General features: G+C 54.5%; 8 protein-coding genes across 10 annotated transcripts; 5 read left to right on the plus strand and 3 right to left on the minus strand.

Moving 5' to 3' along the window:
* Nucleotides 1-3312: 3312 nt before the first annotated feature.
* On the minus strand, nucleotides 3313-4624 carry LMH87_008593 (uncharacterized protein; the record flags this gene model as incomplete). Its single annotated transcript, XM_056201786.1, has 3 exons — nucleotides 3313-4308; nucleotides 4360-4528; nucleotides 4587-4624. 3 exons carry the CDS (start codon nucleotides 4622-4624, stop codon nucleotides 3313-3315), a joined length of 1203 nt encoding a protein of 400 aa, XP_056056413.1.
* Nucleotides 4625-5607: 983 nt separating this feature from the next.
* On the plus strand, nucleotides 5608-8312 carry LMH87_008594 (uncharacterized protein; the record flags this gene model as incomplete). Its single annotated transcript, XM_056201787.1, has 2 exons — nucleotides 5608-7476; nucleotides 7533-8312. 2 exons carry the CDS (start codon nucleotides 5608-5610, stop codon nucleotides 8310-8312), a joined length of 2649 nt encoding a protein of 882 aa, XP_056056414.1.
* Nucleotides 8313-13066: 4754 nt separating this feature from the next.
* Nucleotides 13067-14906, plus strand: LMH87_008595 (uncharacterized protein; the record flags this gene model as incomplete). Its single annotated transcript, XM_056201788.1, has 5 exons — nucleotides 13067-13305; nucleotides 13362-13460; nucleotides 13521-13588; nucleotides 13645-14058; nucleotides 14107-14906. The coding sequence occupies 5 exons, from the start codon at nucleotides 13067-13069 to the stop codon at nucleotides 14904-14906; spliced, it is 1620 nt and encodes a 539-aa protein (XP_056056415.1).
* An 868-nt stretch (nucleotides 14907-15774) lies between these two features.
* LMH87_008596 (uncharacterized protein) lies at nucleotides 15775-16422 on the minus strand (the record flags this gene model as incomplete). Its single annotated transcript, XM_056201789.1, has 1 exon — nucleotides 15775-16422. The coding sequence occupies one exon, from the start codon at nucleotides 16420-16422 to the stop codon at nucleotides 15775-15777; it is 648 nt and encodes a 215-aa protein (XP_056056416.1).
* Nucleotides 16423-17061: 639 nt separating this feature from the next.
* Nucleotides 17062-18240, plus strand: LMH87_008597 (uncharacterized protein; the record flags this gene model as incomplete). Its single annotated transcript, XM_056201790.1, has 4 exons — nucleotides 17062-17081; nucleotides 17535-17572; nucleotides 17676-18136; nucleotides 18217-18240. 4 exons carry the CDS (start codon nucleotides 17062-17064, stop codon nucleotides 18238-18240), a joined length of 543 nt encoding a protein of 180 aa, XP_056056417.1.
* A 1060-nt stretch (nucleotides 18241-19300) lies between these two features.
* On the minus strand, nucleotides 19301-21109 carry LMH87_008598 (uncharacterized protein; the record flags this gene model as incomplete). Its single annotated transcript, XM_056201791.1, has 4 exons — nucleotides 19301-19923; nucleotides 19970-19976; nucleotides 20072-20671; nucleotides 20723-21109. 4 exons carry the CDS (start codon nucleotides 21107-21109, stop codon nucleotides 19301-19303), a joined length of 1617 nt encoding a protein of 538 aa, XP_056056418.1.
* Nucleotides 21110-21485: 376 nt separating this feature from the next.
* On the plus strand, nucleotides 21486-23496 carry LMH87_008599 (uncharacterized protein; the record flags this gene model as incomplete). Of its 3 annotated transcripts, none has more annotated exons than XM_056201793.1 (5): nucleotides 21486-21560; nucleotides 21643-21692; nucleotides 21754-22422; nucleotides 22470-22500; nucleotides 22633-23496. In XM_056201793.1, 5 exons carry the CDS (start codon nucleotides 21486-21488, stop codon nucleotides 23494-23496), a joined length of 1689 nt encoding a protein of 562 aa, XP_056056419.1. The 3 variants fall into 3 exon arrangements, with proteins under 3 accessions (XP_056056419.1, XP_056056421.1, XP_056056420.1); XM_056201794.1 differs by lacking the exon at nucleotides 21486-21560 and adding an exon at nucleotides 21570-21586 and having other exon boundaries at nucleotides 21643-22091; nucleotides 22284-22422; XM_056201792.1 differs by lacking the exon at nucleotides 21486-21560 and adding an exon at nucleotides 21570-21586 and having other exon boundaries at nucleotides 21643-22422.
* Nucleotides 23497-25793: 2297 nt separating this feature from the next.
* LMH87_008600 (uncharacterized protein) lies at nucleotides 25794-26237 on the plus strand (the record flags this gene model as incomplete). Its single annotated transcript, XM_056201795.1, has 1 exon — nucleotides 25794-26237. One exon carries the CDS (start codon nucleotides 25794-25796, stop codon nucleotides 26235-26237), a length of 444 nt encoding a protein of 147 aa, XP_056056422.1.
* Between the last annotated feature and the right edge of the window lie 16 nt (nucleotides 26238-26253).

A 26253-nucleotide genomic window follows, 5' to 3' on the forward strand; every position in this document is an offset into this window, starting at 1 on the left:
TTTCTCCTGTCTCTTCACGTCATCGCTTTGGTTGCTTCCTAGCGTCCGTGCTTCTGGCCACCGCCGCTCTCGTCAGCTTAATAACTCGAGGCTTTCGGGCTCATTCAGCACCAAGGAAGCCACTGACTAACAGATGAGAAGAAAAACATAAAGCAACCGAGGAAGAAAAAAAAAAAAAGAAAAAAAATCTGAAACCGCGATTGTGCAGAGAGGCGGGGGCCGGTGGACTCTCGAGATCGAGACTCTGGGTCCAGCAACATTTTCATTTCATTTTCATTCTCTTTGTCGTCTCGGTCGAGCCAGGACAATCTTGACTGCTCAGCTCCCGCGCGCGCTCGCGGCGCCGTTCGCTTCCCATACCTTTTGTGTGCCTCTGGCGTAGTTGGACCACGGCAGTTTCGTGTGCAACTGCCCACGACGATATGCAAGCCACGAAATTAGCTGCCACGAGGAAGCTTGTGTGACTGGCGGCTGATGTTGGATGCTGGACCGGTGATCTTCAGAGCTAACAATGTCACTCTGGCGAGGCGGACGGTGTGGAACCTCGAGCGACAGAAGAAGGCAGGATTGACTTGATTTACCTGCGCAGCCTTGAACCGAGCTTGCTTAGATACCAAGTCGCCTCATGTGCTCCGAATCTACACAATTGACAACCAGCTTTTTGCTTACCGTTGATCTATCAATCCTGGCAGTTTACTCCGTTCAGAGTCAGGGGTCAGAGGGCGACTGCGGTCGTCAAGAGTCAATCTCGCTACCGTACCCACGAGGCTGTGGAGAAGTTGCGAGTGCTTGTCCACTGCTTGTCCCCTGTGTGTCTCTCCTCCTGTGCCTCGGTGATTTCTCTTCTTCTTTTCATTGTTCTTTTGGGGGCCACACGCCGGTAGACTTCTCCATGGACGTCGACGTCGAGAATCCGGAACGTTGTTTCCAAGGACATGGTTTCTTTGAGATGGTATATCTGGTACATTGGAGGAGCCCTATGCTGGAGATGTCCAACGCCCGCAAAGTGTTTGAGGCCGGGCAAACCAAGCCCAAAAGCCAATCAGCACTAGGAACATCAGCCTCGTTTGTCCCATGTGGCTGGGCTCTGGTAACAGCAGGCGAAAAAGAAAAAGAACGCTTTGATGTTTTCCCACCACCTTGCCCTCTTTTTGCACATTATACCCACCTTCTGCGCGGTGCCATGCTCTGTGACAGGCAACAGGGGTTTACTCCCCCCCTTTCTCCAATTAGACGCCCGAGATTCCGTAGCTCCTCTTGTGGGATTGTCCACGGGGAAAAAAAGATGGAGAGGGTGACAGTGGTCGGTGGGCAGACAAAGGCAGATCCATCTCCTTTCCGTTCAAAGTGTGGCGTCCGAAGATGGCTTTTTCGCTGTCCACTTTCCACCTCGATGATGATCGGCATTAAATAAATTAGCATGTAGAAAGAACAATTAAGAACGCAAGCCACCGACAACAGGTGAGTTGAAGGCTCCGGGAGCGGCTCAACAATCCAATCCTGCCTCTCCATTATTCCCGGCTAGCTGCATCGGCTCCCAAGCTGGTACTTGGCACCATATCCTACCGCTGTCAACTTCCGTGTGCACAGTTTGTTATTTTTAGAGTGCAGGGCTCGGAGCTGAGTCAAGACCTTTTTGCGCATCAACGCCCATTTGTTTCACGGCATGCATTCTTCCGTCGCGTGGTACCATGTGTCTAGCCGCGGTATCCCAGCAGCATGAAGCAAGCAGAGGCAAATCCGTCGTTGTGTGGCGTGCCTGGCATGGTGTTATCTTCTGCCGCTCTTCCCACTGGCAAGGTCTAGCTCAACGGGCACGAAGCTCGGCAGCTAAAAAAGTAAAGGGCCAAGCTAACTTTATTTGTTCCGACGTTTCAAAGCCTGGCACCCGAGAAGCCGGTAAACAGGAAAAGGCATTAACTACTGGTAGTCCCAATTGTCGGTTGCATAAATGACAAAAGTTTAATTCTCCAACCGACCAGTAAACTACAGACGATCAAAGCCTTGGTTTTCACCGAGGTCAAACTCTTCCAGACCGCTAAGTCGCATTTCGACAGTGCACATGTTGATTTACCCGCACGTCCCTCTTGGGTTACATTTGCACCCCCGTCATGGCACGGCGAGCCCCGGCGAATTGAACCGGAGCCACAGGGCAGGGCATGTTTTCCAAGGATACTAGTAGAGGCGCAGGTACCAGCAGTACCAGTGATGTTCTCCCTAGCCCCGGTCGGCGAGTCTTCGTTCTAGATACAGAGGCAAGAGGGCACGTTATTATGCCGAGATATGGAGGGAGCCCTGCGCTATAATGACCGATCCAAGACCCCCCCCCCTCCTTGGCTATAATAAGATGTCACGCTATTTGGCTATTAATCACACTCGGCAGTTGGCCTGCGTCTCCACGACGTCGGGGAATTTGTGGACGAATTGACTGGCTGCTGCTATTCATGGGACATCGACGCCTCTTGTGCTCGACCGTGATGACTCGTGCTTCCGTTTCCGAAGTTTTCCGTCACACACACACACACACACCCATTCTGTGTTGGGCTGATTGAGGAAATCCGGAGGCGAGGACAAGAAATCGCGCATGGTGAACCTTGTTTTGAAACGTTCAAGTTATGGATCCAAATGCGCGGGAGAGAATGACTTGCATTGTCTTCCCGTCCGGCCCCAGCCTGCACGGGTTGGAAATCTACAGAGTTTCTCCACTGGACGGGCGGCCAATGGCAATAGTAGGGGACTGATATGGCAAAGGTCGTCGCAAACAAAGTGTAGATGCGCGGCAGCCTTCTCCGAGAGGGCTCCGTGTCGCATGAATTTGAAGATGCAACGTTCCGTGCTGTTTGTGTGATTTCATGCGAAGACAAGATCTTGCAGCATCGCCACGGCTGCGCAGTAAAAGTCCAGCCGTTGATGACTTGGACACTGACGCCAAGAAGGCTCTTTGATCCATATATTCTATTCGTGTAATGTGAATTCCGCCATCTGTCAAGTAGCTACTGTGTCTCAGACGGGAGGGACCAGCCATTTCAACCGTTGTTTGTGCAACCACGGGCAATGTTGTCCTTCGCGATGGAGAGTACGGCCATTTTACTCCGTCCATGCGTTGAAGTGGCTTTTGTATGAAGTGGCTTTTTGTATTATGTACGACCAACGACCCATAAGTCTCGCTTCTGGAAGCCTCGATGTCACACAAACGGGAGCTCAAACGGTCTACACCGAAAGCTCAGCTCCGCTGATATCCGAAGAACGGTTTCATAAGCCGAGGGGCTTGTATTTGCATGTTAATCCATACATAGACCAAGCGGCTAGAACCTAATCAGCCATCAGCTCGGCCAGCTCCGCCTCCTCTTCCGCAGTAAGCATGCTTTCGCCCGTGTCCTCCTTGACCTCCTCTGTCTTGCCCGCGGCTGCCCTCTCCGCCGCCTCTTGAATCTTCAGGACCGTCTCGTCGAGCGCAGCCTGCGCCAGTGGCCACGTACGGATCGTGCCGTCGATGCTCACGCTGCACACCCGCATCGGCGCGCCCGTGGCCGCACTGCCCAGCAGGACCAGGCCGGTAATCTCCTCAAAGTGGCCCTCGAGCGTTGCGTAGAGCTTGCCCGTCGCGCGGTCCCAGACCTTGACGTGCTCGTCGCGGCCGGCGGTGACGGCCCAGCGGTCCGTGACGACGACGGCGCGGACGTAGTCGCCGTGGGCGAGCGTGTCCTCCGTCTCAAAGCTGCGCGCGCGCGAGAGACACTTGGCCGTGCCATCGGCGCTGGCCGTCCATAGGTCGACGTCCTCGCCCGCCACGTCAAAGTTGAGGCAGTAAACGCTCGTGTCATGCTCCTGCACCGTCAGGCGCTCAGCGTCGGGGCGGGCGTGATACGCTTCGGCGAGCTGCTCGGATTCGGTGAGCGTGATGCGCCAGCGGCGGATGCTGGGGTCGCTGCTGGCGCTGACGAGAACGAGCGCGTCAGGACCGCTGAGGACGGGGTCCAGGGCGAGATGCTGCACAGCCAGCATGGTCGTCGCGGGGTCCTGTAGCGTGTGTATCCGGCGACCGCTCTCAGCGTCCCAGACCATGATCTTCTTGTCAGCGCCGCCGCTGATTAGGATCGGCTTCCCTGATAGTATGCCGCCAATGACTGTCTTGACAAAGTCGCTGTGACCGCTAAACTTGCGTTGAGGCTGAGCCGTGTCGACATCCCATGACCAAATGTCCTTGTCCCAGCAGCCTGCGTACAGTGTCTTGTTTTTAACACCTCCGATAGTAAGGCAGGTCACAGGAGCCTTCGGGCCTCTGTATGTGGTTTTTGTTTCAGTAGACTGGGAAATCTTAGAATTGCCGTCTCTTCCAAGCAGCGCAACGAAGCTCACCTCTAGGTTGACGCGTCTGCAAAATCCTGCAGACTCGGCGATGAATATTGAGCCATTAGGGTCAGCAGGATCCGGGATGGCCGCTAGAATTTTAGATTTCATAGAGATTGGATCGCCATTTTTGTTCCCAGACTTTGTTGCCTTGCGCGCACGATTCGCAATGTCGGCGCTGAGGGCGACGTCAGTTGGCGGTGACGATGGAGGGGCGTTGGTCGGAGGAAGCTCACTCAGATTGGAAATAGTAATCCGGATTGGAGGTCTGCATGCTGGATTTAATGACGGGGCTCCCCCTTGTGGCGGTAGCTCACAGATGCAAGCGACACAACTCCGAACGAGACCTCGAGGCTGCTTTTAAACTTGTGATTTGGAGGATGCCTATTGTGTTCGCCAGGCTTCCAAATTCCATGCCGCAGCATTGGACGCCTGTGGCGGGGTGGCGGGGCAGCTTCAGGCAGTGGGCCTAGGCAGCTTCGACACAGTACTAACAGTAACGACAGTCAACGCGAGGATAGAGATGGGAGATTTTCAATCTTTTTACGATGCAATCAATATTTACCCCTTCCTTTCGACCAGAGAAGCCTTTGAAGGAGTTGGGTGCATACCTCGCCACTCCGCTGTAGGAAACAAGAAGCAGCAAGAAGACATTGCAATGAGACAATATGTGACAGAAACTGTAGTGAGAAGTTCTCGCATTATTTGACGTGGGCGGTGTCATGCTTGTATATGCACTTGAGAGAGAGTTCTTGGGGAGTTTTACATCTTTTTGAATTACCGTCAGCATTTTTTACTGAATTACTACGATTGATGTGCGTCCGACATGATGTCTGCTCTGGTTAATTGGCCGCCCACCAAATCACCTAGTCGTCCTTCCTCACGCTATGGTTTCGACGGTATGATAACTTTTCCAACTTTGGAGCACTATATAAAGTGAGTCATGCTTACGAGGATTTATTAGTACAATGAAACCCGACTTATACCATTCAGCAGTGCGTAAAGGTACCGACAAATCCTTGAGCCGTTGTGGCGCAACGCCACCAGCCACTGTAGCGCGCGCCGCCGTGGCTCAACTCATTTAGCCCTCTTAATCGAGACGCGTCTCGGCGCGTCTTCCGCGTGAGCCTGAAATCCAAACCCACCACTATGCCAGCGCACCCTCCCATTGCCTAGACAAGAAACAAAGCTCAATCAACATTGGCTTCTTGCTCGAGATACACTTGTTTACGATATCCTGTCGACGAGCTGACCACCATGGATTCGACGCTGGTTCCCCGGCCGCGGCCACGCCCAGCGCATACCCAGGGAACGACTCGCTGCGCCTACACGCCCGATGGCGGACGCCTCGTCACAGTCGGCTCCAACAACACGATTCGCCTATACACGACGGGCTCCGACGGCGAGCCGACCAACATTGACGACTGCCAGGAACAAAACATTGCCGTCGCCACCAGCAAGACCGACTTTGTCGTTGGCTCCGAGGACGGCACCGTCAGCCTGTTCTCGCTCGCCTCAGCCGGCTTCGAGCGCTTCCTTCTCCGCACATCGTTACCCATTCGCGACGTCGCACTCTCCGAGAGTGGTAAATGGTGCGCCGTTACAAGTGACGAGTTGACCGTCAAGATTGTCAACACGCAAGACACAAGCCGCGTGCTGCATCTGCGCGAACACGGACGACCGGCCCGCCACGTCAGCTTCGACCCCAAGGCCAGCGTCGTGGCGCTCTCCGGCATCGACGGCATTGTCTATATCTACTCGCTCACCGCGGATGAGCCTGAGCTTATCAGGCGAGTCGACGGCGTCATTGGCGCGCTCGACACCGACAGCACCGCCAGCTCCAAGGCCACCTGGCATCCTGACGGCAGGGCCTTTGCCGTGCCGACCCCGACGCGAGACATTCAAGTTATTTCTAAAAACGACTGGGAGAAGCAGCGCTGCTTCGAGAATGGCCACCTGGGAGACGTTACTGCGCTGGCGTGGTCGCCCAACGGTGCCATGCTGGCCTCAGCAGGCAAGGATGGCAAGATTCTGATATGGGAGACCAAGACGCAGAGTGTGCTCCAGCGCTACGACTACTCAAACGTCATTGACCTGTGCTGGCACCCGAAAAAGAACATACTCTCCTTCACTACCACAGACGGTGAAGTCTACATTTACCCCGACTTTCTCAGTGAGCAGTTTGCGCCCCTTCTCAAGCTCGGCCCCCAGCCAGCACCATTTATCCACGACCCCCTGTCCGAGATTTCCGGCAACAGACAAGTACCAGTTCCCAACTTCCAGAAAACCCATGACCTTCCCACCCGTCGGCGTCGCGAGTCATTTGGCAGCCTGGACTCGTTCCTCGGCGGCCCCAATGCAGAGGATGACGACTTTGTAGTCGACGACGACAATGGAGGCTACGCGCCGGGTCCGGGTTTCCTCAAGCGCGGCCGCGAAGATGATGAGACGTACGGCGGCCGCACAAACAAGCGCAGACACATGCCCCTCGAGCCCACCTACCACGAGTCCTTCCAGCCCGGCGCGACGCCGTGGCAGGGGAACCGCAAGTACCTGTGCCTCAACCTCGTCGGCTTCGTGTGGACCATTGATCAGGACTCGCACTACACCGTGACGGTCGAGTTCTACGACCACGAGTTCCAGCGCGACTTTCACTTTACTGACACGTTCCACTACGACAAGGCCTGCCTCAACGACCGCGGCTCGCTCTTCTCCTGCCCGCCCAAGGGCGACGACCAGCCCGCGACCATCTACTATCGACCGCACGAGAGCTGGACGCAGCGCCTCGACTGGCGCATCGAGCTTCCCCGCGGCGAGGCCGTTACGGCCATGTCTCTGAGCGACTCGTTCATCACCGTCACGACCGACGCCAGCTACGTCCGCGTGTACACGCTCTTTGGCATGCCGTACCGCGTGTACCGCCCCAAGAGCGCGCCCATGGTAACGTGCGCGAGCTGGCGCGACTATGTCATGACGGTGGGCAACGGGCCGCTGGGGCCGGACGGCACGACGCGTCTGCTGTACACGATTGAGAATGTCAAGCGTGACGAAATCTGCCAGAATGAAGACACTCTTGCGCTGCCGCCGGGCGAGACCCTCAAGAGCGTATTCTTCTCCGACAACGGCGTAGGTGCCCCTGCCATCGATTCTACAGAGAGGCTTTACTGACATGCATACTCTAGGACCCCTGCATATACGACTCTACAGGCACGCTACTGACGCTGCTGCACTGGCGCCAGCCCTCGCGCGCCTGCTGGGTGCCGCTCCTCGACACCAAGCTCCTCCCTCGCCTGGCCTCTGGCCGCAAGCACGAGACGTACTTCCCCATTGCCGTGGCTGACCACAAGTTTCACTGCATCATCCTCAAGGGCGGCGACAAATACCCGTACTTTCCCCGGCCCTTGCTTTCCGAGTTTGACTTTTCCATTCCTCTTTCCTCGCCGCCGAAAGAAAAGGAGCCCAAGCCGAAAAAGAAGAAGAAGCAGCAGCTGCTCGGCGAGAACGGCGAAGACCTCGGTGATGCGCTCAACGGCGAGCCGCCATCCGACGAAGAAATGGAAGACGACAATGACGACGACGATGATGGGCCGGAAGTCGAGGTCGAAGAAGCGTCGGAAACCAAGAAGCTCGAGCAGACATTCTTGTTAAAGGGCGTTCAGGCCGCGCAGACGCGGGACCTGGTGGACGCGACGACGGGCGCCCACGCGCAGCGCAGCCTGCTCGCGCGGCTGGAGCTCGAGTTGGACAAGACGCTGCTGCAGCTGCTGGCGGTCGAGTGCCGCGAGGGCGAGGAGCGCGGGATGCGCGCGCTCGAGATGGTGCGGCTGATGCGCGACCGCACGGGTCGCATGATGGAGGCGGCCGGCAAGGTCGCGGAGCGGTACGGGCGGACGGTCCTGGGGGACAAGATCCGCGAGGTGGGCGAGAGGAGGGTGGCGGGGGAGGATGAGGACGATGTGTAGGGATTGTGTATGTAAGGGGTATGGATAAGCCAGAGGGAGCGAGAAGAGGGGAGGGTGAAAGGGGAAAGTAATGGAGAAGAAAAACAAAAGAGATACGGCGTGTAGAGATTATGGTGGGATTACTTTATGTGGTCCAACGGGTTTGGATAATGAGGTTGGCATGAGGCTCAGGGTGTTAATTTTTCTTTCTTCCTTTTTATTTATTTTGCTACATTTGTTTTGCACCCAACATGAATGATGAAGATTTTTCTCCTTTTATGCGTGCTGTTTAAGATTCAGGAAACTTTAACGCGGATAATAATGTGTTTGGTGGAAGATTTGCAGCTGTGGTTTGGACCTCTTGTTTCGCGATACGAGGTTGGTCTTGCTTGCTTGTGATTGCAGCGGCTCTCTACTTGCTTGCGTTTTGTGAAACCAGCATTACCAGTCCGGGCACAAGCTTGTCACGCGAGAAAAGTTACGCTACTACTACATGTGCAATCCTTTGCCGAAAAATGACAGCCGAGGGAATACTCTTGGGCCATTTGCGGAATTCGGCGTGGTGCGCACAGAAGATATCGATGCGGAAAACGTCCAAGTTGATGCAGGGAGTTCCTTTGACAAGAACGTCGCCCCGCCAGCGTTGTGGGCACCGAGGCAGGTAGCCGACGCGTGGGGAAAGCGAAAGGCAAGGCACGGTCGGGTGGCTGGCTCAAAGACGTTTGAAAACGGTCGCTAGGAACAAGACGCGGTCCATGAGTGGCCAATCCCTATCATTCGTTACTGATAGTAAACGTGTGTCTGGGGTCGAGTCGAAACGTGGTCCATGTGGGCGCTTGTGTTTGGGCTTGATGCCAGGCCAGCTCGTCAGTGTAGCATGTTGATGGCTGGTTCGTGAGCCGGCGTTGCAGATTTGTTGTGCGCCTTGGCTTGTGAGTGCATGCGGGAACGGGTATTACCGCATGGGCAAGGGGCGTCGCTTGGCTCTCAACTCTGCCTGCTCGACAAGGAGCAGCATCCTGGTCAGCCCAAGAGTCAAAAGGGCTGACAGATCTTGGCCCAATCAGCTGATGTGGGAGAGGTGGTCGCGTACGTCAGGCTGCATGGCGTAGATCTGGTCGGTTCTTGTGCACGACGCGGCCGGGCTCTACTGCTGGCTGCCACCCCAGGCCGTCGCATCTCGGCCGTGTGGTAAGCGAGGCTGCAGCGCAGCGTCAAGAAGGACCGCTTCAGCTGGGTTGTAACTGGCCATCTTGCCCATGGCATTTGGCATTTGGGCATATTGTGCATGAGAGGGTATGCTGTCGACTTGGGCGGACTTGGCCGCTTGGGTACTTAGTGAGGCTCGCCGGCCAATCCAGTCACTGGACAGAATAGACACGCAGTAGCGCGAGCGACAGGCTGGGCCAATACAGAGGACGGTGCACACCGAAGAATCAGACAGTCTAGAAGGGGAGCAAACAGTTGCATTTATTGGTGGCACGAGTGTGTGCTCTGCAATTTCCACCAGGTGCGTGGTATATTGGAAACCGAGACAGTCTGTACGATCTAGTGCGGAAAGCAGCCGTCGTGGTTGGCCATCACAGGCAAGACATGTAGCGGAGAAGGGCCGGTTCGTTGTGAGGCAAGTGAATAAGAGCTGCCTGAGCTGCAAGCGGTTTGCAGCAGTTTGCAGCAGTCTGCAGAGCAGTTGAAAGTTGAACGGTTGAACGGTTGAGCAGTTGAGCGGCAGTGTGTTTCACAGTCTCCACTGGGGTCTGAGGTCCGCTGGTGTCTCATCACGTACCCAAGCTGGCACAACAGGGAGCAGGTCGCGATAGTCATTACTGGATTGGTGCGGTTGTTCCGCTGTGGCTGATGTGTCAAAGGGGAAATGTCGGCGAAGGAGTGTGTCGACGGGGCGAGGGGGAGCATCTCCCGAGGACGATCTGAGCAAAGACGGTCGGCTATGGGTAGCGAAATTGCAGAGTGAGGCGTGTACTTGTGTGATTGTGCACAAGGATGAAGAGGGGAGCGATACGAAAATCCCGAAAAATCATAGCCAACGTTAGCGGGTATCATGCTGGAAATGCAAGCAGTGCATGTCTGAGGTCGTTGCGTGAGGTTTGTTTTCGCAGGGAAGCTACGTTACTCTGATCCGCAGTTTGGTGGTGGAGCGGCGAGGACAATGCGCATCAGGGTATCTGTAGTTGGTTGACGATGAAATGTAGGCGGCCATTGATGAATAGGGAAGTCGCGTAGATGCGGGCTGCAGATGGTGAGATGCCCGGTTCGCGAGGCCGATGGTGTGATGCTGATGATGCCTCCGTTTGTAGTTGAGGCCTTGCGAGCTTGTGTTTCGCAATGGCAGAAGGAGCTTGACGGCCGACGGTTAAGTGCCTACCTTATTACCTAGTTACCACCTTAAGTACCTAGGCGTGGCGGCCTTGTGCCAGCAGAGAGCCTCCAAGCCTCTTATTACAGGGGGATAGGGGTTGCTTGCAAGTGAGTTGCAGGGCCTGCTATCGGAATAATAGATGCTACAGAGCGGCTGATCAGCGATAGGCATAGTACGGATACCTGCGGCTGCCACAGCCCATGAGCCGGGCCGCCTGCAGATATACAGAGAGACGAGCCGGGGCAGCGGAGGACTAAGTTGCCTAGGCAGGCAGTAATAGCTCCGCGAGACACAGGGCTCGTACAGAAGTCCAAGCGCATCTGGGCTAGGGTATATTCGGACATTTGGGGTTAATTAGCTAATGTCAAAGATGATCACGATGTCGAGACGCAGTCGTGTTGATGAATATCGTATTAGTGATTGCACGACCAGCACGCCAGACATGCATCCCGTGTAGAACCTATCCGTACCAAACCTGTACTGGAGCATGTGCGTGATGGGGGTCCGGCTGCTGCAAGAGACAACCTAAGCGGCATACCGGTTCATTCCCAGCCAAATCTGGTCCCTTTTCTATTCTAGCTCACGCCTAGCTCAAGTCTCGATAACGTGCAGCAGCCGAGGACTGGCACAAGCCAAAAAAAAAAGAAGACGAAGATAGATGGCTTTCTCGCTTAGGTATTGCCATGACCGCCCCGGGATAGCCTGCTGCAGCCTGTGGCGCCCGGAACAGAGGGGGTCCGCCGGCTAACACACCCGGAGCGAGGACCGTACCCCCGTCACGGCCGTCATGCCAGGCAGGTCATGTTGCAGCCCGCTACTTGCAGACTGCAGACTGCCGACGGCGCGCCGCTTGCGCGCTGGGGAAAGTCTGCAAAGGCATGCAGAAACTACCTTACAAATTTGCTGCAGACAAGGCTGGCGGCGAAAAATGTCCGCAGTGGCAGTGCGGCATCTTCCAGCACGCCCCCCGTCATCATAGGTACCTAGGTACCTACCTACCTTGGGTAGCAGTGGTGAGGTGAGCCCGCCAGAGGGCACAAAGGGGACCCCATCCGTACCTACCTAACTTTTCCCAAGGTACGCCCGGGGCAGCTGGTTCCAGGGACCTCGGGCCTGCAGAGTCAAGCCACCACAACGAGGTACATTACACATGTTTTTGCACCACACTTCGGTACTAACACCAGCTAACTTTGCTACACCTTGTTTCCTTGTATCCGTACACCACCTCTGCTCACTCAGCCCTTTTAAACTCTATCGACCTCGGATGCAATCGCCCCGTGGTGGTCCCCAGTGTACTGAGTAGACGATTTGTCTGGGTCTGGGCGCATTGGCTCGTGTCGGCTGTCTGGCTCTCCCAACTCTGCACGGCGTTTGTTAATGTCGGCTATTGTGCTGGGCAGACTCGGTAAAGCAGCTGCTGCTCGAGGCACCCAAGGTAGGTACCTACTACCTATCTGTAGAGACTGTACCTTGCTTCCCTAGAAGACCTTGTCTGGGGGCGCTAGACTCAGATTCTGCGGCGCAAGTTCCGCTCAACGCCCCTAGCACAGGGCCTGTAACTTGCCCCAAGTCAGGTCGCGGTGGCACGGGGACGCTGCAAGAGTCAGAGGAACCCCAGTTTGCCCAGCACCCCAGGTCGTCCAGACTCAGCAGGGCACCACTTTATTTGGCTGGCTGCTGCACCCCTCCTTTGAGGCAGGTACCTAGGTAATACGGTAATAAGGTAGGTAGGCAAGGTACCCAAATAGATGTACTGGTAGCTCACAGGCTCACCTCCCCTACCTACCTTTTAGTTACCTCGCCTTTTTACCACCACTTCCTCAAGCATTCTCGCGCGAACCGTTTCAGCGCCTCACCTCACCTCGCCTCTCGCCTGCCCTCTGCCGCCAGCCCGCCTGCCATCCCTCCGGCTTCCATTTCGACATTCATTGACCCTTTTTCAATCCGACATCTGCTGCCGTCGCCCTCGCCCACCGCTCCGTCTGCCGTCGCCGGCCCTCGAGTCCGCCTGCGCTCGCTTTGCCTCTCGTCGCCTGCGACATGAGGTTAGTGCCAACACCACCACAGCTCACCATCACCACCCATCGCGCCAGCTTCTCCGCCGCGCGCCCTCCCGCCCATCTCGCAATCGCCTGCCTCTTGCTCCTTGCGACGAGGCTTCCGTCTCTTTTCTGATCCTCTTCCTGCATCGCCGCCCTCGCCCGCTACCCTGCCTGGGGCCCCGTTCCCCGCTGCCAATGCTTGCCCGCCTCCGTAAGCTGACACTTTGCCATTTTTTCTCTCTGCAGCGCCAATGGCCACGGCAACTGAAGGCCACTACACCTCGCCCCTGCCGCAAGACCGGCCTCGCGATCGCATCGCCTCTCGAATCGTTCCACTTTCTCATTCCTCCGCCGCCATGCCGTCTTCTTCTGGCGACGCCATGGACGTCTCCCCGTCCCACACGCCGCCCGCCAGCAATACCTCTCCGTCTGCCCACAACGACTACGATTCCAAGCCAAACGGCCGCTCCAACAATTCGCCTCCCCAGGATGGCTCCTCGTCCTCTGGCTCCATGCCTGCTCCTCCGCCCTCGGCTGCCGGCGCCGCCCAGCAGCCCAAGATTGTCCAGACGGCCTTCATCCACAAGCTCTACAAGTTGGCTCTCCCTCCCCAGTTGCTGCTCACGCGCGCACTTTGCTAACCCTCTGCAGCATGCTCGAGGACTCGACGATTCAACACCTCATCTCTTGGTCCGCTACCGCCGAAAGCTTCGTCATGTCGCCCACGGCCGACTTCTCCAAAGTTCTCTCGTAAGAGCCCAACGCGATGCTGTGCGACCGCCGCTTTGGCACTTGACTGACTTGTCCTAGCCAATATTTCAAGCACACCAACATCTCATCTTTCGTGCGACAATTGAACATGTACGGGTTTCACAAAGGTATGACAGAATCCCACAATCGCCCCGTCCCACACAAGCCTCCTAATCTAGAACAGAGCGAGACGTTTTCCACACCGGAAACCCCGACACCACCCTCTGGGAGTTCAAGCACGGCAATGGAAACTTTAAGCGCGGCGACATTGCCGGTTTGCGCGAAATTAAGCGTCGCGCCAGCAAGCAGCTCGGCCCCAAAGAGAGCACATACGTCAAGGCTAGTCCCTCACAGCCAGGCACTCCCGCCGAACCTGTCCAACTCCCCCCCGAGGGCACAGACGCCAGGCTCGCACATCTAGAGCACAGCCTCTATGACATTGGCACACGACTGCACAGAAGCGAAGAGCAGTCGCATTACATGCAGCTTCGCAGTCAGGCTGCAATGGAGACGGTTTCCAGACTGTTGCAGTTCAACCAGGAAATGTCGCGCATGCTGCTATCCCTGGTACCTGTCGACAGCCCCACACACCGCGACGGTATGTGTCAGATGTAAACGCATTGGTGATGATTGCTAACGGAAATAGTGGTGGGCTTGCAAAATGAGGTGCAACGGCAGGCCGAATTCATGCGCACTTTTGAAGAGCCGCCGGAACAGTCTTTTCCTGGATCCAGATCTTACCTTGGCAATGTCGACAACGCCCCAGTATCGCCGAGACAGCTGCCGCAGGACGACGGCCGTCGCGCTGCCCCTGGCATTGCTCAGATGCGCGGCCAGCCATCCTACCGCCCACTGGTATCGTCCAACCTCACGTCTGGCAGCCGTCGTTTTGGTTCCATCGGAGGCAGCAGCCCGAATCAGTCCTCGCCGCTGCGTAATGCGGCGCCCGCACCACCGCCCGCCCCTCATCTGCTGTCGGCCAACGAGCCGCCAGGCATGGGTATGGGCCGTCGACACACGGCCGCCGATATTCGAGCCCATGGCTGGCAGGCCGGCCCGCCACCCTATCCCTCGTCGAACCCGCCCTCGGCCCCGTGGCCCTCCTCACCTAACCGAGTCCCGCCCGAGGATCAGCGCATCCGTGAGTCGCTGTCAACCTACTCGCTGCAGGGCGCCTCGCACGGACACTCACGGTCGCGTCCGACAACGCCTCCCCCACCCACGGCCAATGGCACAACCAACGGACACGACACATTCGGCGGCTGGGGCTGGAATTCCACCAGCAGCCGCGACGGCAGGGGCCCGTTGTTTAAGGACTCGTCGGCGCCGCCGACCAGACGAGGGAGCATGGCGCATATTCTCAACCCAAGCAACGCTGAGAATAGATCGGACGAGGATGATGATGTGCGGGGCGACGACGATCGAAAGCGAAAGCGCATGCAATAAGTGCGTGCACCGCCTTGGCACTATCGTGATGCCATTTCACACACTCAAGGACACATGAACCTTTTCTTGGATACACACGGGGAGGATTCTCAAAATCACATCTAACACGTCACCTTTGAGATTGCCATCATATTTCGATGCATCAAAGTGCTCATTAATCCTTCCTGGGAGAATCCTCGAATCACATGACACATTATCATCCACGGATGTCGACTACTCCTCGACAAACGAATGGAGGGCACGGCTTTGGGCCACGGAACCCAACTTGCAAGGGGCGTAATATTGCACAACAGTAACTCGGTAGGGGGGGGGTGCGAATCATTCATATACTTGGGTTTTGGATTCGGCTAGATTAGCTTGAAATCCTGCGCAAACTACTTGGTTTTTTTATTTTGGTTTTTTACAAATACTGAAGGGGCATGGCACGCGACGTTTTTATTATTATTTTACCCTGGGATACCGAATTGGAGTATGTAGGTCGGCCCAATGAGTACCTACCGGAACGTGAGCAGGTCGACACGGTTTCCCTCTGGCACGAGAGATGTTGGTTGGCTAATTATTTGTCGCATTTTGTTCGTTTTAATGGTCTCGCTATTGTCGGCAATTAGGGGAGATGAATATTTTGGATGCCAAGATGTCCAAATTGGAAACTCTGTACAACTTTTTTTTTTGGTTGCATGTTATATACAGGAGCTACGCTGGATGTTGAACTAGCTGGCTTTATTTTTGCTTTCTAATGGGGGGGGGGGAACGAGGATATATCCAGCTTCAAAAATGAATGCAAAATTTTACATGTCGTCTGCTGTTGATTGATGTACTGCTATGCTGTTCCGATGCTATTTCGATGCTGCTTATCTTCTCTTGGAATTTATGCCTTGGCCTTGTTCTTTTTCTTTTTATTCTTCTTGCGCTTCGTCGTCGTCGATGCTGGTTGCGCCGTTTGCTCCGCTGCTGCGTTCTGCCTCTCTACGTCGCCAGCATCTTCCCGCTTCTCCTCATCTTCTTCATTTCCAGGCTCCTCCCTTCCATCCACCTCCGTCACACCCTTGTCCTTTTCCCTGTCCTCGTCCTCGCTCGGCTGCGGAACCTCTCGCCGCGGCCGCTTTCGCTTCCCCAGCGCGCTCCTCCCCGCATCCTCATCCTCGCTCTCCCCCTCCATCATCACCTTCTTCTTCTTCATCTTCTGCATCCGCTCCCGCTCCGCGACAATCTCCTGCCCGCGCTTGCCGAGCACCCGTCCGCGCAGCTCCCGGTCCTGCTTGGTCTTGTCCGCCGCGGAGCCGGACCTCGGCGCGACGTAGCCGACGCCCTCGTTGGGGTTGGCGTTGTTCTTGAAGAGCGCCTCGTCGTCGAGCTCCGCCTGCGTCTTGCCGTGGTTGACTGCGGCAGTCGTCGCGGCGGTGCGACGCTTGGTCGTAGAGGGGCTGAGGGTGGCGAGGACGGAGGACTGCGCGGCGACGAGCATGGATATGCGGTTGGAGATGGCGGCCGTGGGGAGGGCGTCTGGTGGCGCCATGGTCCGTCTGGGGGGGGTGCGCGGGAATGCGCAGAGCTCTTTGGGTAGGGTTTTTAATGTGGTCTGGCACAAGAGGTGTAGAGGATTCGAACGGGTGCGTTTGCGCGAGTTTTGATCGCGACGGGAGGGAATTGGTGCTTGGAAACGGGGAAGTGAGGATGAGTTGAGGACGGAAGAGGTTGAAAAAAAGTTGGACCGCGAATGACAGCTCAATGGGGTCTGCGGGCTAGCGCCATCGCCGTGGGATCGACAAACGCTTCATGAGTTTCCGCGGGTCAAACTATGCAGATCACGTAACTGAACTAATAGTAATTTATTTTAATGTCTGACTATCGTCATTCGAATGCAATAATTTTTTTCCGCGAGAGTCTTAGCGCATGCCAATCTTGCGTGGGATCTGGTGGCGTGATTGTGCGTATTCAGATTGCTTTGTCGCCCTAGGGTAGCGCGCCCGCGTATTGCTGTCACGATGCTGGACTAACGTAAGTACAAAAACGCTCGAGTCTGTCATTACATTTGGTTGTTCTGTTTTGTTCCAGATGACTACGGATGGGACTTTCTGTCTCAGCATACCATTGCGGCAGGCGACGCATTACCCCGCGCTTTGTAGCTGAACTCGTGCAGCACAAGGCTTCCCATATGCAGTCAAGGGCGCTGGAGTAACGTTCATTTCAGCATACTGAGTAATTAGCAACAAGGTCTCTGTGATAAAAAAAAGTTGTTCAAGCGTCTAAGCATATCTATCATGACTGTGCCATGAAGAAATACTTAGTCTAGTTGTGGATGAAGAAACGTAAAGAGACATTCGACCAGACGGCATCCCAATCAGCCGCATGCAGCTGCCCAAAAAAATTGCCTCCGTACAGTATCGAACACCTAAGCTGTCTTGACATACAAGGCATAACCAGCTGCTGCCTCTTTCCCTTGCATCTGGTAGGGACGAATTCTCTCCTTCACAACTCCCAGCGCAGTGTCCGCTGTACACAGTGTTCCGAGAAGCAACAACCAGCCGCCAGGTACCAAGAAGGGAAGATAGACTTTCCTGGAAACTGCTTAAGCGTTAGGTATATCTTCAGCAATAATTACGCAGCCCCGTTCTTGTTCCGAAAAAGGAAACCCGCACGAGCAAACTACGATCAACTCCTAGGCGGTATGTAAAGCTACGATCAATGTAATGCCTTTTACTTCTTTTAGACCCCCCCTCCTCTTCTCTCCTCGCTACTATTAGTTACAGTTGCTAATGCGTTATTCAGCCATGCCCGACGCCGGAGTTGCGCAAGAAACAGTGCGGGCGACCACGGGTGCGCCTGTGGCGCTGCCATCGCATTCGTTGATGCCACGCGCGCCCGACTTTCCCACTTGGGCGAACAGGTCGTACGCGGGACCTCTCACAACAATTTCCACTCCGTCTTCTACCTGCACTGAGATTCAGGCGGTAGCGACATGGACAGGCAGCGCTGATCCGTGGACGGTGATCCTCAGCTACGCTGGATACTGGAAGGGCGCAACCGATGGGAGGAAAGACAACTGCCTTTCCACCCGCTTCGACGAAGTGAACCGAGACGGAGTATTGCCCGTCTTCTCTCCTGGACCTGGCTGCCCCTTGGGCTATGGATCCGTATGTGCCATTGTCGCTCCCGGCGCCGCTATCACTGCAGGCTCTGCGGTGCAGGTGTATGCCCGTAGACAAGACCGCCGTGGGATGTTGCCCAATGTAAGACGCTCCTGGCTTGCCTCCTCCCCTCTCGACCGACAGTATTTAGACAGAATAGCCGCATGCTAACGGAAAGTCAGGGGCTAAACCTGCGACAGTTTTAGCTGTAGATTAGAGGTTCTATCAGGCGCGCGTGTGACAGCATGGGAGTACGTCGGACGCACTAACTCAACAACGCTCAAGGTATTCACTTCGACTAGCCTTTCGCAGTTACGGGTGGACGCAGAGAAGCTGATGTACATCGAAGAGGAGGTCACAATGGCGTCGACGGCAGCAATGCCCACTACGGCAGCAACACCGACCGCAACAGCCACCGCGCACGCGGCCCACGATGGACTTACTCCGACCATAAAGGCTGCAATAGGGGCATCTGTTTTTCTGGGAACAATCGCACTTGTCCTCGTGGGCTGGCTTCTTTATCGGCGCCGCTCGAAGAAGCAGACATTAGTAGCCCGAGCTGACAGTACCGGGTATACACAGTCTGAGCCAGACGCAAGCACAGCAGTGAACGCAAACAAGACTGAGCTCGACGGATCAAGTGTCTGTATCTTTGAGCTGCCTGCTGGCGACGGGAAGCAGCCTGAAAAAGAGTTTACTAGACGACCGGCGAGCGAGAATTTGCCGCTGGGTGAAGCTGGCGAAGCAACTGTGGTTGGGAAGTGAGCAGCATGCATGTTCAAGGAGCGCGCAGCTCAACGAAAAGGGATAACTAGTGCTTTGAGATCTGACGAAAACTATCGGGCTTGGCAGGAGGCGACTAGAAGAGGCCAAACGCACTCTGACAGGGCTCAACAGGACCTGATTGACTCGAGCTTTGTGACGCAGCCTCCGTTTTCGACCTCGGAGGTGAAAGCTCGGGTGGTCCAAGTAATATGCATGAAGAAACATTTGATTTGAATTAAATTGTCACTACTGAGCCGAACCGTTTTCTTCTGACTTTTCAAGCGCGCTCAAGCTTTGCAAGATGTCCCCGTGGCATGACGGGGTTTTGGTGAGACGCATCAAAGTGCGGAGGCAGAGATTGACAAGAAATTGACTACATGGCATTATTGAGGTTCTGGCATGGGGCCGCCAAATCCTTTCCTCAGACGATTGCTATTCATTTATCAGCCTGCAACACCTGATCGCATTTGCGCAGTCTGTTAAACGTCACTTATACGTGCTTCAATCCGCAATAGAGACAGCGTCCATGTCCTTTTTCAACAACGCCACAACGCCCGCATATGACTCCTCCGTCAACTGCATCTCGTCATACTGTCTCGTATGTAGCCGCCCCTCTAGGCAGCGACTCACGGCACTAAAGTAGTTGGCGCTTTCGATCCGAATTCGCGGCAGTAGATCCTGCGCTTCTCTGAACTTGCGCGCCAGGCGTTGTCCCGCGGGACAGTTGTCTTCCGCGAGCGGCCGACCGAGGAAGATTTCCACGAGCAAAAGCCCCAGGGAGAGCATCGCGGGATTGCTCCGTGCAGCGAGGGGCGATGTGGGCTCCCCCAGACTGAGCGGTTCTTCCTCAACGTTCTTCCACATGAAAACTCTATCATAGAGGCAATCGTCATCGCTTCGTTGCAGAAAAATGATGTTGGCGGAGCAGAAGCTCTGTGAAAGCCAAGGCGTGCCGTAGAGCTGCAGAACGCTGCTGGAAATGGTTACGGCCAGCTTAAGCCTGGCGAAATAAGTCATAAACGGCACGGCATCGCCTCCAGCCCAAACATCCTGAAGAGAGATTGCGGCGCGACTATTGGTGGTGTGACTGATCCAGGTCGCCGGGTAGACCATGTATCGTCGAACTGGCAGCGGGCTAGTATCTGAAATGAATCCGTAGCATCTGCTTACCGCCGTGCTATCTGCGTCGACTGTCTCGGCGCAAAGGTTGCTGATGGCTGCTGGCGATCCCAGGGTCCCAGCACCGTGCATCGGTAAACACAGGTTGAATACATTGGCGGTGGCTTCGTGCGTGAGCGTCATTATAGACGAGTGTGCCCCGTCGTATGACGGCGAATATTGGAAGACGGAGCGCTGTCGTTCAGGAACGCTTTGCCCAGCTGCAGGCAGGAGGGCGAACTGCAGTGCTTTTGCTTTCTCCTTGTCTTCCACCGGCATGTAACAGAATTGAAGTCCACGCCATTCCTCTCCCTCCGAAGTTTGCTTTATTGCTTGTGGCACAGCTGTGAATGATGAAAGAGCTAGATGCAGATGGAGCTGCCTGAGTATCTTTTCAGTCTCGCTTTTTGAGTAGATAGTAATGTCTGATGGGGGCACCGCGAGTTCCAAGTTCAGGATATGTGAGCAAGTGCAAGAGAGACTACCTCGAATCGCGCGATGGAGTCCAGAGGAGAGATCTCGTAGGAGCGCTAAGAGCCGCACTTGCGATCCTTTTTTTCTCTCTGGCTCGAGTGTGATGCTTTGGCTCGTCAAGACCTGAAGCCCCGATATGCCGTCACGAATGGAAGTGACAAGACTGGAATATGTGTTCCGACTAATTGCGAACTTGGCCCGCTGGAGTTCCCTTTTAAACAAAGATTTTGTCTCTTGCTCCTGAGCCGAATTAGTAAAGCGCGTACCTCGGAACCGCGGGGATAAACTCACCTGATCTTGTGGAGTGATGCCCAAGCGACGGCTCAACTCCGTGACTGCGGTCTGTATTTCTGCTACAGTGCTTTGAAATACCTCAAGCGAATCATGGAGACGCGCTCTCAACTTCGCATTTACTTGGTAACTATGCCACTCCGCGCCGAACGGGTCCTTAATCATCGAGTCAATCTGGTAGTCTGGCACCAGTCCCCTGAGCAGCTCCTCGCACACATTTTTCATTTTTGCCTGCTCCCGTTTCAGACTGCCCGCCAGGAGTTTATGGTCTCGCTGGAATCTTCGCCATCGCTGAATAGTTGAGACACCATCATGGTAGTGCTCTATGGCCGAGATTAATAGAGGGATGCTGCCGAGCACAATGCCAGCGACCTCAATGCCGGACATGTGTGCGACTTTTGATTGATACAGGTTATAAAGAAAGGTATGAGGAAGGTCGAGCAGAGCTGCAGGGTGCGCAGGGGTGCCGTGATTATTCATGAGTGCGGGGTAGAGCCGAGTCGCTGCTGCACGTTGCTGAGGGGCTGAATGACCATCAGCTGCAGATGAAGGGCCCCAACTACGCTCTACCATAATAAGAGCTTGCAATTCGATTTTGGCTGTCAAATGGCGGCAATGGAATTGGAGAGAGCTCTCTTTCTTCTTACCCCGGGCCCTCTTTCAGCCGCGACTGGCAATTGCATCTCGCTCTTTACTGAGGCGCTGACAGCGGCTGACGGTGATTACGCCGGGGGAAGCTTACCCGAGAGGTATTTCCCTGATAATGAGATTGCTGCGAGCTACGCGGTTCACAAACAGCGGGCTAGAAGTAGTTCGGTTGAGAGCAGTTCAGTTGAAAGTAGGTCGGATGAGAGCAATTCGCCTGTGAGGGACTTACCTGAGAGTGTACCCGAGAGTGACGTATCTGAAAGCGTTGACAGTGGCTTGGCGGATCAGAAAAGCCGATTCCAGATATGGTCCGCAAATATCGGTGCAAGAGACGTTGGAACAAGCTCCCTAGAGTATAAATTGAGAGATGCATCGGACATTAGCCACACCATTTTGGACACCTTGGTCGACTTGGCGCAGCTTCTTCAAGACTATATCGCCATCGTCAAAGGCGACGTGGTACCTTGGGATCAGCTGCCAGGAGAAGAAAGCGAGATGATTGATGAGGACGCTCCAGCCACCGAAGTCGAACAGATCACCCTTCACGTCAAAGAAGTGGTCGAGAGTCTTCTGGGGCTCAGCGCCACTGTGCAGCATCCAGCACCCCACGATTTTACCGCTTTCCTGGCGGCGAACACAACGCTCAATGAAAGGCGCGACATGAATCACGTTCAAGAATTGTACCCGACATTGTTGCACTGGCAAGCGATAAAACTCACTGGTGCGCTTTCAAGAATACGACAATACCTGCGATATCGGCAAGACTCTCGAACAAAGTCTACATTAGGTGCAGGCGAGGATCAAGATAGAAAAGGCAAACGAAAAGTGCCGAGTACTTTTGATTTGCCCACGCCAAGAAGCAAAACACCTGCAGAGTCTTCGCCACGCCAGAGTGATGGACATGGGGATCCAGAAGACACATGGCTGCCGTCTTATACGCCCTCTGCCGGTCAGCAACGCATACCACCCCTACCTCAAGAGGCTAGGCTTGGGCCCTTCGAATGTCCCATTTGCTGGTGCTTTGTCTTTTTTCAGGATGAAATAAAGTGGAAGTAAGTTTAGAAATTACAAAACGTTGCCAAGTGCTGACACTGTGCAGGACACATGTGTTTCGGGATCTGCAGCCATATGTATGTTTAGAAGATACTTGCGCCGAGACGGGGTACACATTTGCTCGGCGTCGTGACTGGGCCTGCCATGTACGGCAGCGACATTGGGTGGAGTATAACTGCCCGTTTCAGTCTTGCTCAACTTCATTCCAGGCCTCCTCCTCGTTCAAAGCACATGCCGGCAGTTTGCATGCGGATGATCTCACCGTTTATGGAATGGCCGCGCTGCTAAGCCTTGCGAAAGTAGAACGAAAGTGGACGGATTTGGATTGCCCATTCTGCTGCGTTTCGCAGCATTCGGCAGCCATTTATTTCCAGCACGTGGGAAGGCACATGGAGAAACTCAGTTTGTTCGCACTTCCTTTGGTGAGCAACGACGTTGCTGGTGTCACAGATGAGCAAGAAGGGGCCTCAAGTGCATTCGAAGAGACCTCACTAGGATTCGAGTCGTTTCCGTACAGTGACACGAGATCTGTCTCAGATTTCGATGATGAGGACTCGAATGGCTCAGAAACATCACACGAGGATTTTGGCAACACGGATGAGCGCCAAGAGGTCGTAGACAACGCCGAAGAGAGTGAACTGCAGTCTACTCTCGCCCAACTGAGGCCGGCAGTGTTGGAGGGCGATATAGACATCGTTCAACGGATACTGCTGGAAACAAGCATTCCCGACGACCCGAAATCGATGTTCCTCGCGGCTCGTGCTGGTCATCACCTTGTTATTCAGCTACTCCTTGAGACCGGCTTCAAGCCGGACCCATGTATACCACTCAAAGGGCCGAGAAATCATTTTGCCACGCCAATGTTAGCGGCAATAGGCCAAAGCAACCTCCAAGTCGTCAAGGTACTGGCGGCGGCAAACGGTTTTGATCCCACAAGGACACGGTTCGATGGAAGACTATACCACGAAATTGCTCGGGAGAGAAGGGGCCCCAATTGGCTGGAAGAAGAAAACATTCTGAAGACTGCATACGAGAGCTATAGAAGAGTTGCTTCCAGTAGCCAAGGAGTCTGAGGGTGACCGCGACCGAAGCTGGACAAAGGGATCTCGATCGGACCAATGTGAGCAGACATGACAAAGGATTCATGAAGGCTGCGGGCGGGTCAAAGTGATAGTTTTGAATATACGCCCCTGCTTATGAGCTTGAGCCGAATGCTGAGTAGAAAGCTTACGAGAACCATCTTGAGAGTAGCGATGAGCCACCTGGCCTGCTACAAGAACAAAGAGAATACGCAAAAGAAATTCTGTTAGTGCAATAAATGTTTTATCGTTTTTAGCTCTCACTTTACAACAAAGATCCCTTCGCGATTAAGAAAAGCAGAACTCGGAGAAGAGAAGTGATCGGAAAGTCCCGAGAGTAGACATGATGTGCGTCGGAACGGAAAGAGCTGATAACGGTCCAATAGATAATGAAACTGATTTTCTCCTCGAGTAGCTGTTTAACGTGAGCCTTGACTGAGACCAATGTGATGCCTAAATTGCCCTTCCGACGAGCGAGACTCTAACGGTAACGAGATTGCAGCAGCCCGTGAAGATGCCCCCTATCGCCGTGATACGGCGTTGCGCCGGGACGACGGGAAAGATGGCGCCGACTGCAACACGAAAAGCCTTGAGAACAGACATGTGAACGACAGTTGACTAAATGAAGACCCGGAGCCGAGTGATGGGGCAGGTCCTGGAACAAGTACTGAAATGAGGTTGAACAAGGACTTGAACATGATCTGAAATGAATCAGACCAAAGTGACAAGGGAAAAATCAACGAACTCTTTGGAACATGCAGGCGGCTCTTTGTGCAGCATGACTGCGGGAGTCGAGGTGGATCAAGCGGCTACAGAGCGCCGAGTGGATGATAAAGATACACTGGTTGCCTATAAAAACTCCCGGTTATCCTCCTTCCGAGGAAAAAGATCAGAAACGCAATTAGCAACATCACTCACTATGGAAGGCCGAGAACCAAGATATTACACTATACGAAGAGGCGTTGAAGGCTGCCTCGCACTGTTCCGCCAAGCCTATTCAAGAGAGGAATATACATTAGATGATGAGTTTTTAGAGCGAGAAGAAGAGCTGCTCAAGAAATGGGCGGACAGCGTTGGCGCATACGGCGAGAAAGACAACTCTCTAGAGTACAAGCTGAGCAACAGCCCCAATGTTCATTATAGCGCGTTGAAAGCTACAGAGAGCCTGGCTGGCCGGCTCCAACATTTTCTGGACAGGGTGGGAGAGACGCTAAGTGAGGCGGAGATCGAGGTGCCTCTGCCAGGTAACGAGGATCTCGTTGCCACGCAGCCAAACTTCGAGTGGAACTTCGACGCACTGAGACAGAGCATCAAGAAAGCTGTAGCAAGATTTATTGAGCATACAGAGGGTATTCATAAGGCATTGCAGGAAGAGCAGCGGCGGCAAGCTGAGCCGTTGTTTTAACGTATGCTGGGAAAGGTGCTTATGGCGACCCGTGTTCTTGGTCGCTGCAACGCTCACGAAACAGCTAGTCTATTAGCTCTCCTGTAACACAAGTCACAAAGTTGATTCATCTCCTCTGGAACCAGAAAAGCTGCTTAGTGCTTTTACTTTTGCGCGTGTCCTTTTGTCCAACTTGAGCGTCATATAGACGTGCCCAAAGTTGCAATATGCGCCGGGTGATCCCTTATACAGGTTGGAGGAGGGGCACAAAGCGGTCATATACAGATGCGCCTAAACAAAAAGAAGTCACAAGGAGAACACCTACAGAAGCAAAAAGAATGCGCAGGCGTCTCTTTGTGCTACGGCGATTGCGAAAGTAGAGGCCAGCCACCGGCGGCTACTGGGCCAGCTGAAAAGAACAAATGCACCGAACCACGACTGTTTGTAAAGGATTCACGGGTATGTTTTTCTCCCAGGACAGAGCCGCATTTAGCCAGAAAGTTCCTTTCAGTAAGAAAAGTTCTGCCGGTACAAAAGAGTCGTTAGATGTCATATTCGTTGACAAAGTAACAACACTGCTCTTCAGTGCCTCTAAAAATGTCCCTGCCAAGTTCTTTTCAAAGGAAAGTAGCACCTCGAGACAAAGAAACGCCTTCAAAGCAGTCAAGGGTCGCTTTAGCAAATGGTCCGTCTTTTTGGGCAAAAGACATTCTTTCAGGTAATATTTCGCTGGAATAGCAAAGAACCGGATCTTGACGGCCTATAAAAGATCCAGACTTCCCACCTCTTCTGAAAATAAACATCATCCCCCAAACCAAGCAACGTCACTCCAAGGTAAGAACGATTCTTTCCAGACAGATACACTAACAAAACTCACATACCAACCAAAACATAACCTCTCTTGACAATGTCGACCCCAGCAGCATTCGAGACCGTGGACCAGGCCGCTCAGGACGTCGCCGAGGCATTCGACGTCGCCATTCACAAGTCCAGCGTCAAGCCCGCACTACCCCATGTCGCCTTTGCCGCCGACGTGGCAGCTTCCAAGGCCCGCTTCGCGGCATGGGCCGCCGACGTCGGCCTGGGCGCCGGCCACATGGATACGCGGCTGTGCAGCCGTGCGAATGGTCTTCGCGAGCAGATCCTGCTGGCGCTGTGGGACCTAGCTGGCCAGATCTCCACGATGGTCACCGTCTGGACGCTGGGAGACCAGGAGGACCCGTCGCAGAAGCCTGGGCTGATTTGGGGCTGCATGGTCTACGATCTTGTCTTGCTCGAGAGTCTGAGTGACGAGGTCAAAAAGGCCATGAAGGTGGAGCAGTACGGAGATTTCAAGCAGCGCACAGAATAGAAAGACTGATGGTAGC

Source organism: Akanthomyces muscarius, assembly GCF_028009165.1.
Source record: "Akanthomyces muscarius strain Ve6 chromosome Unknown contig_18, whole genome shotgun sequence".
NCBI lineage: Eukaryota > Fungi > Ascomycota > Sordariomycetes > Hypocreales > Cordycipitaceae > Akanthomyces > Akanthomyces muscarius.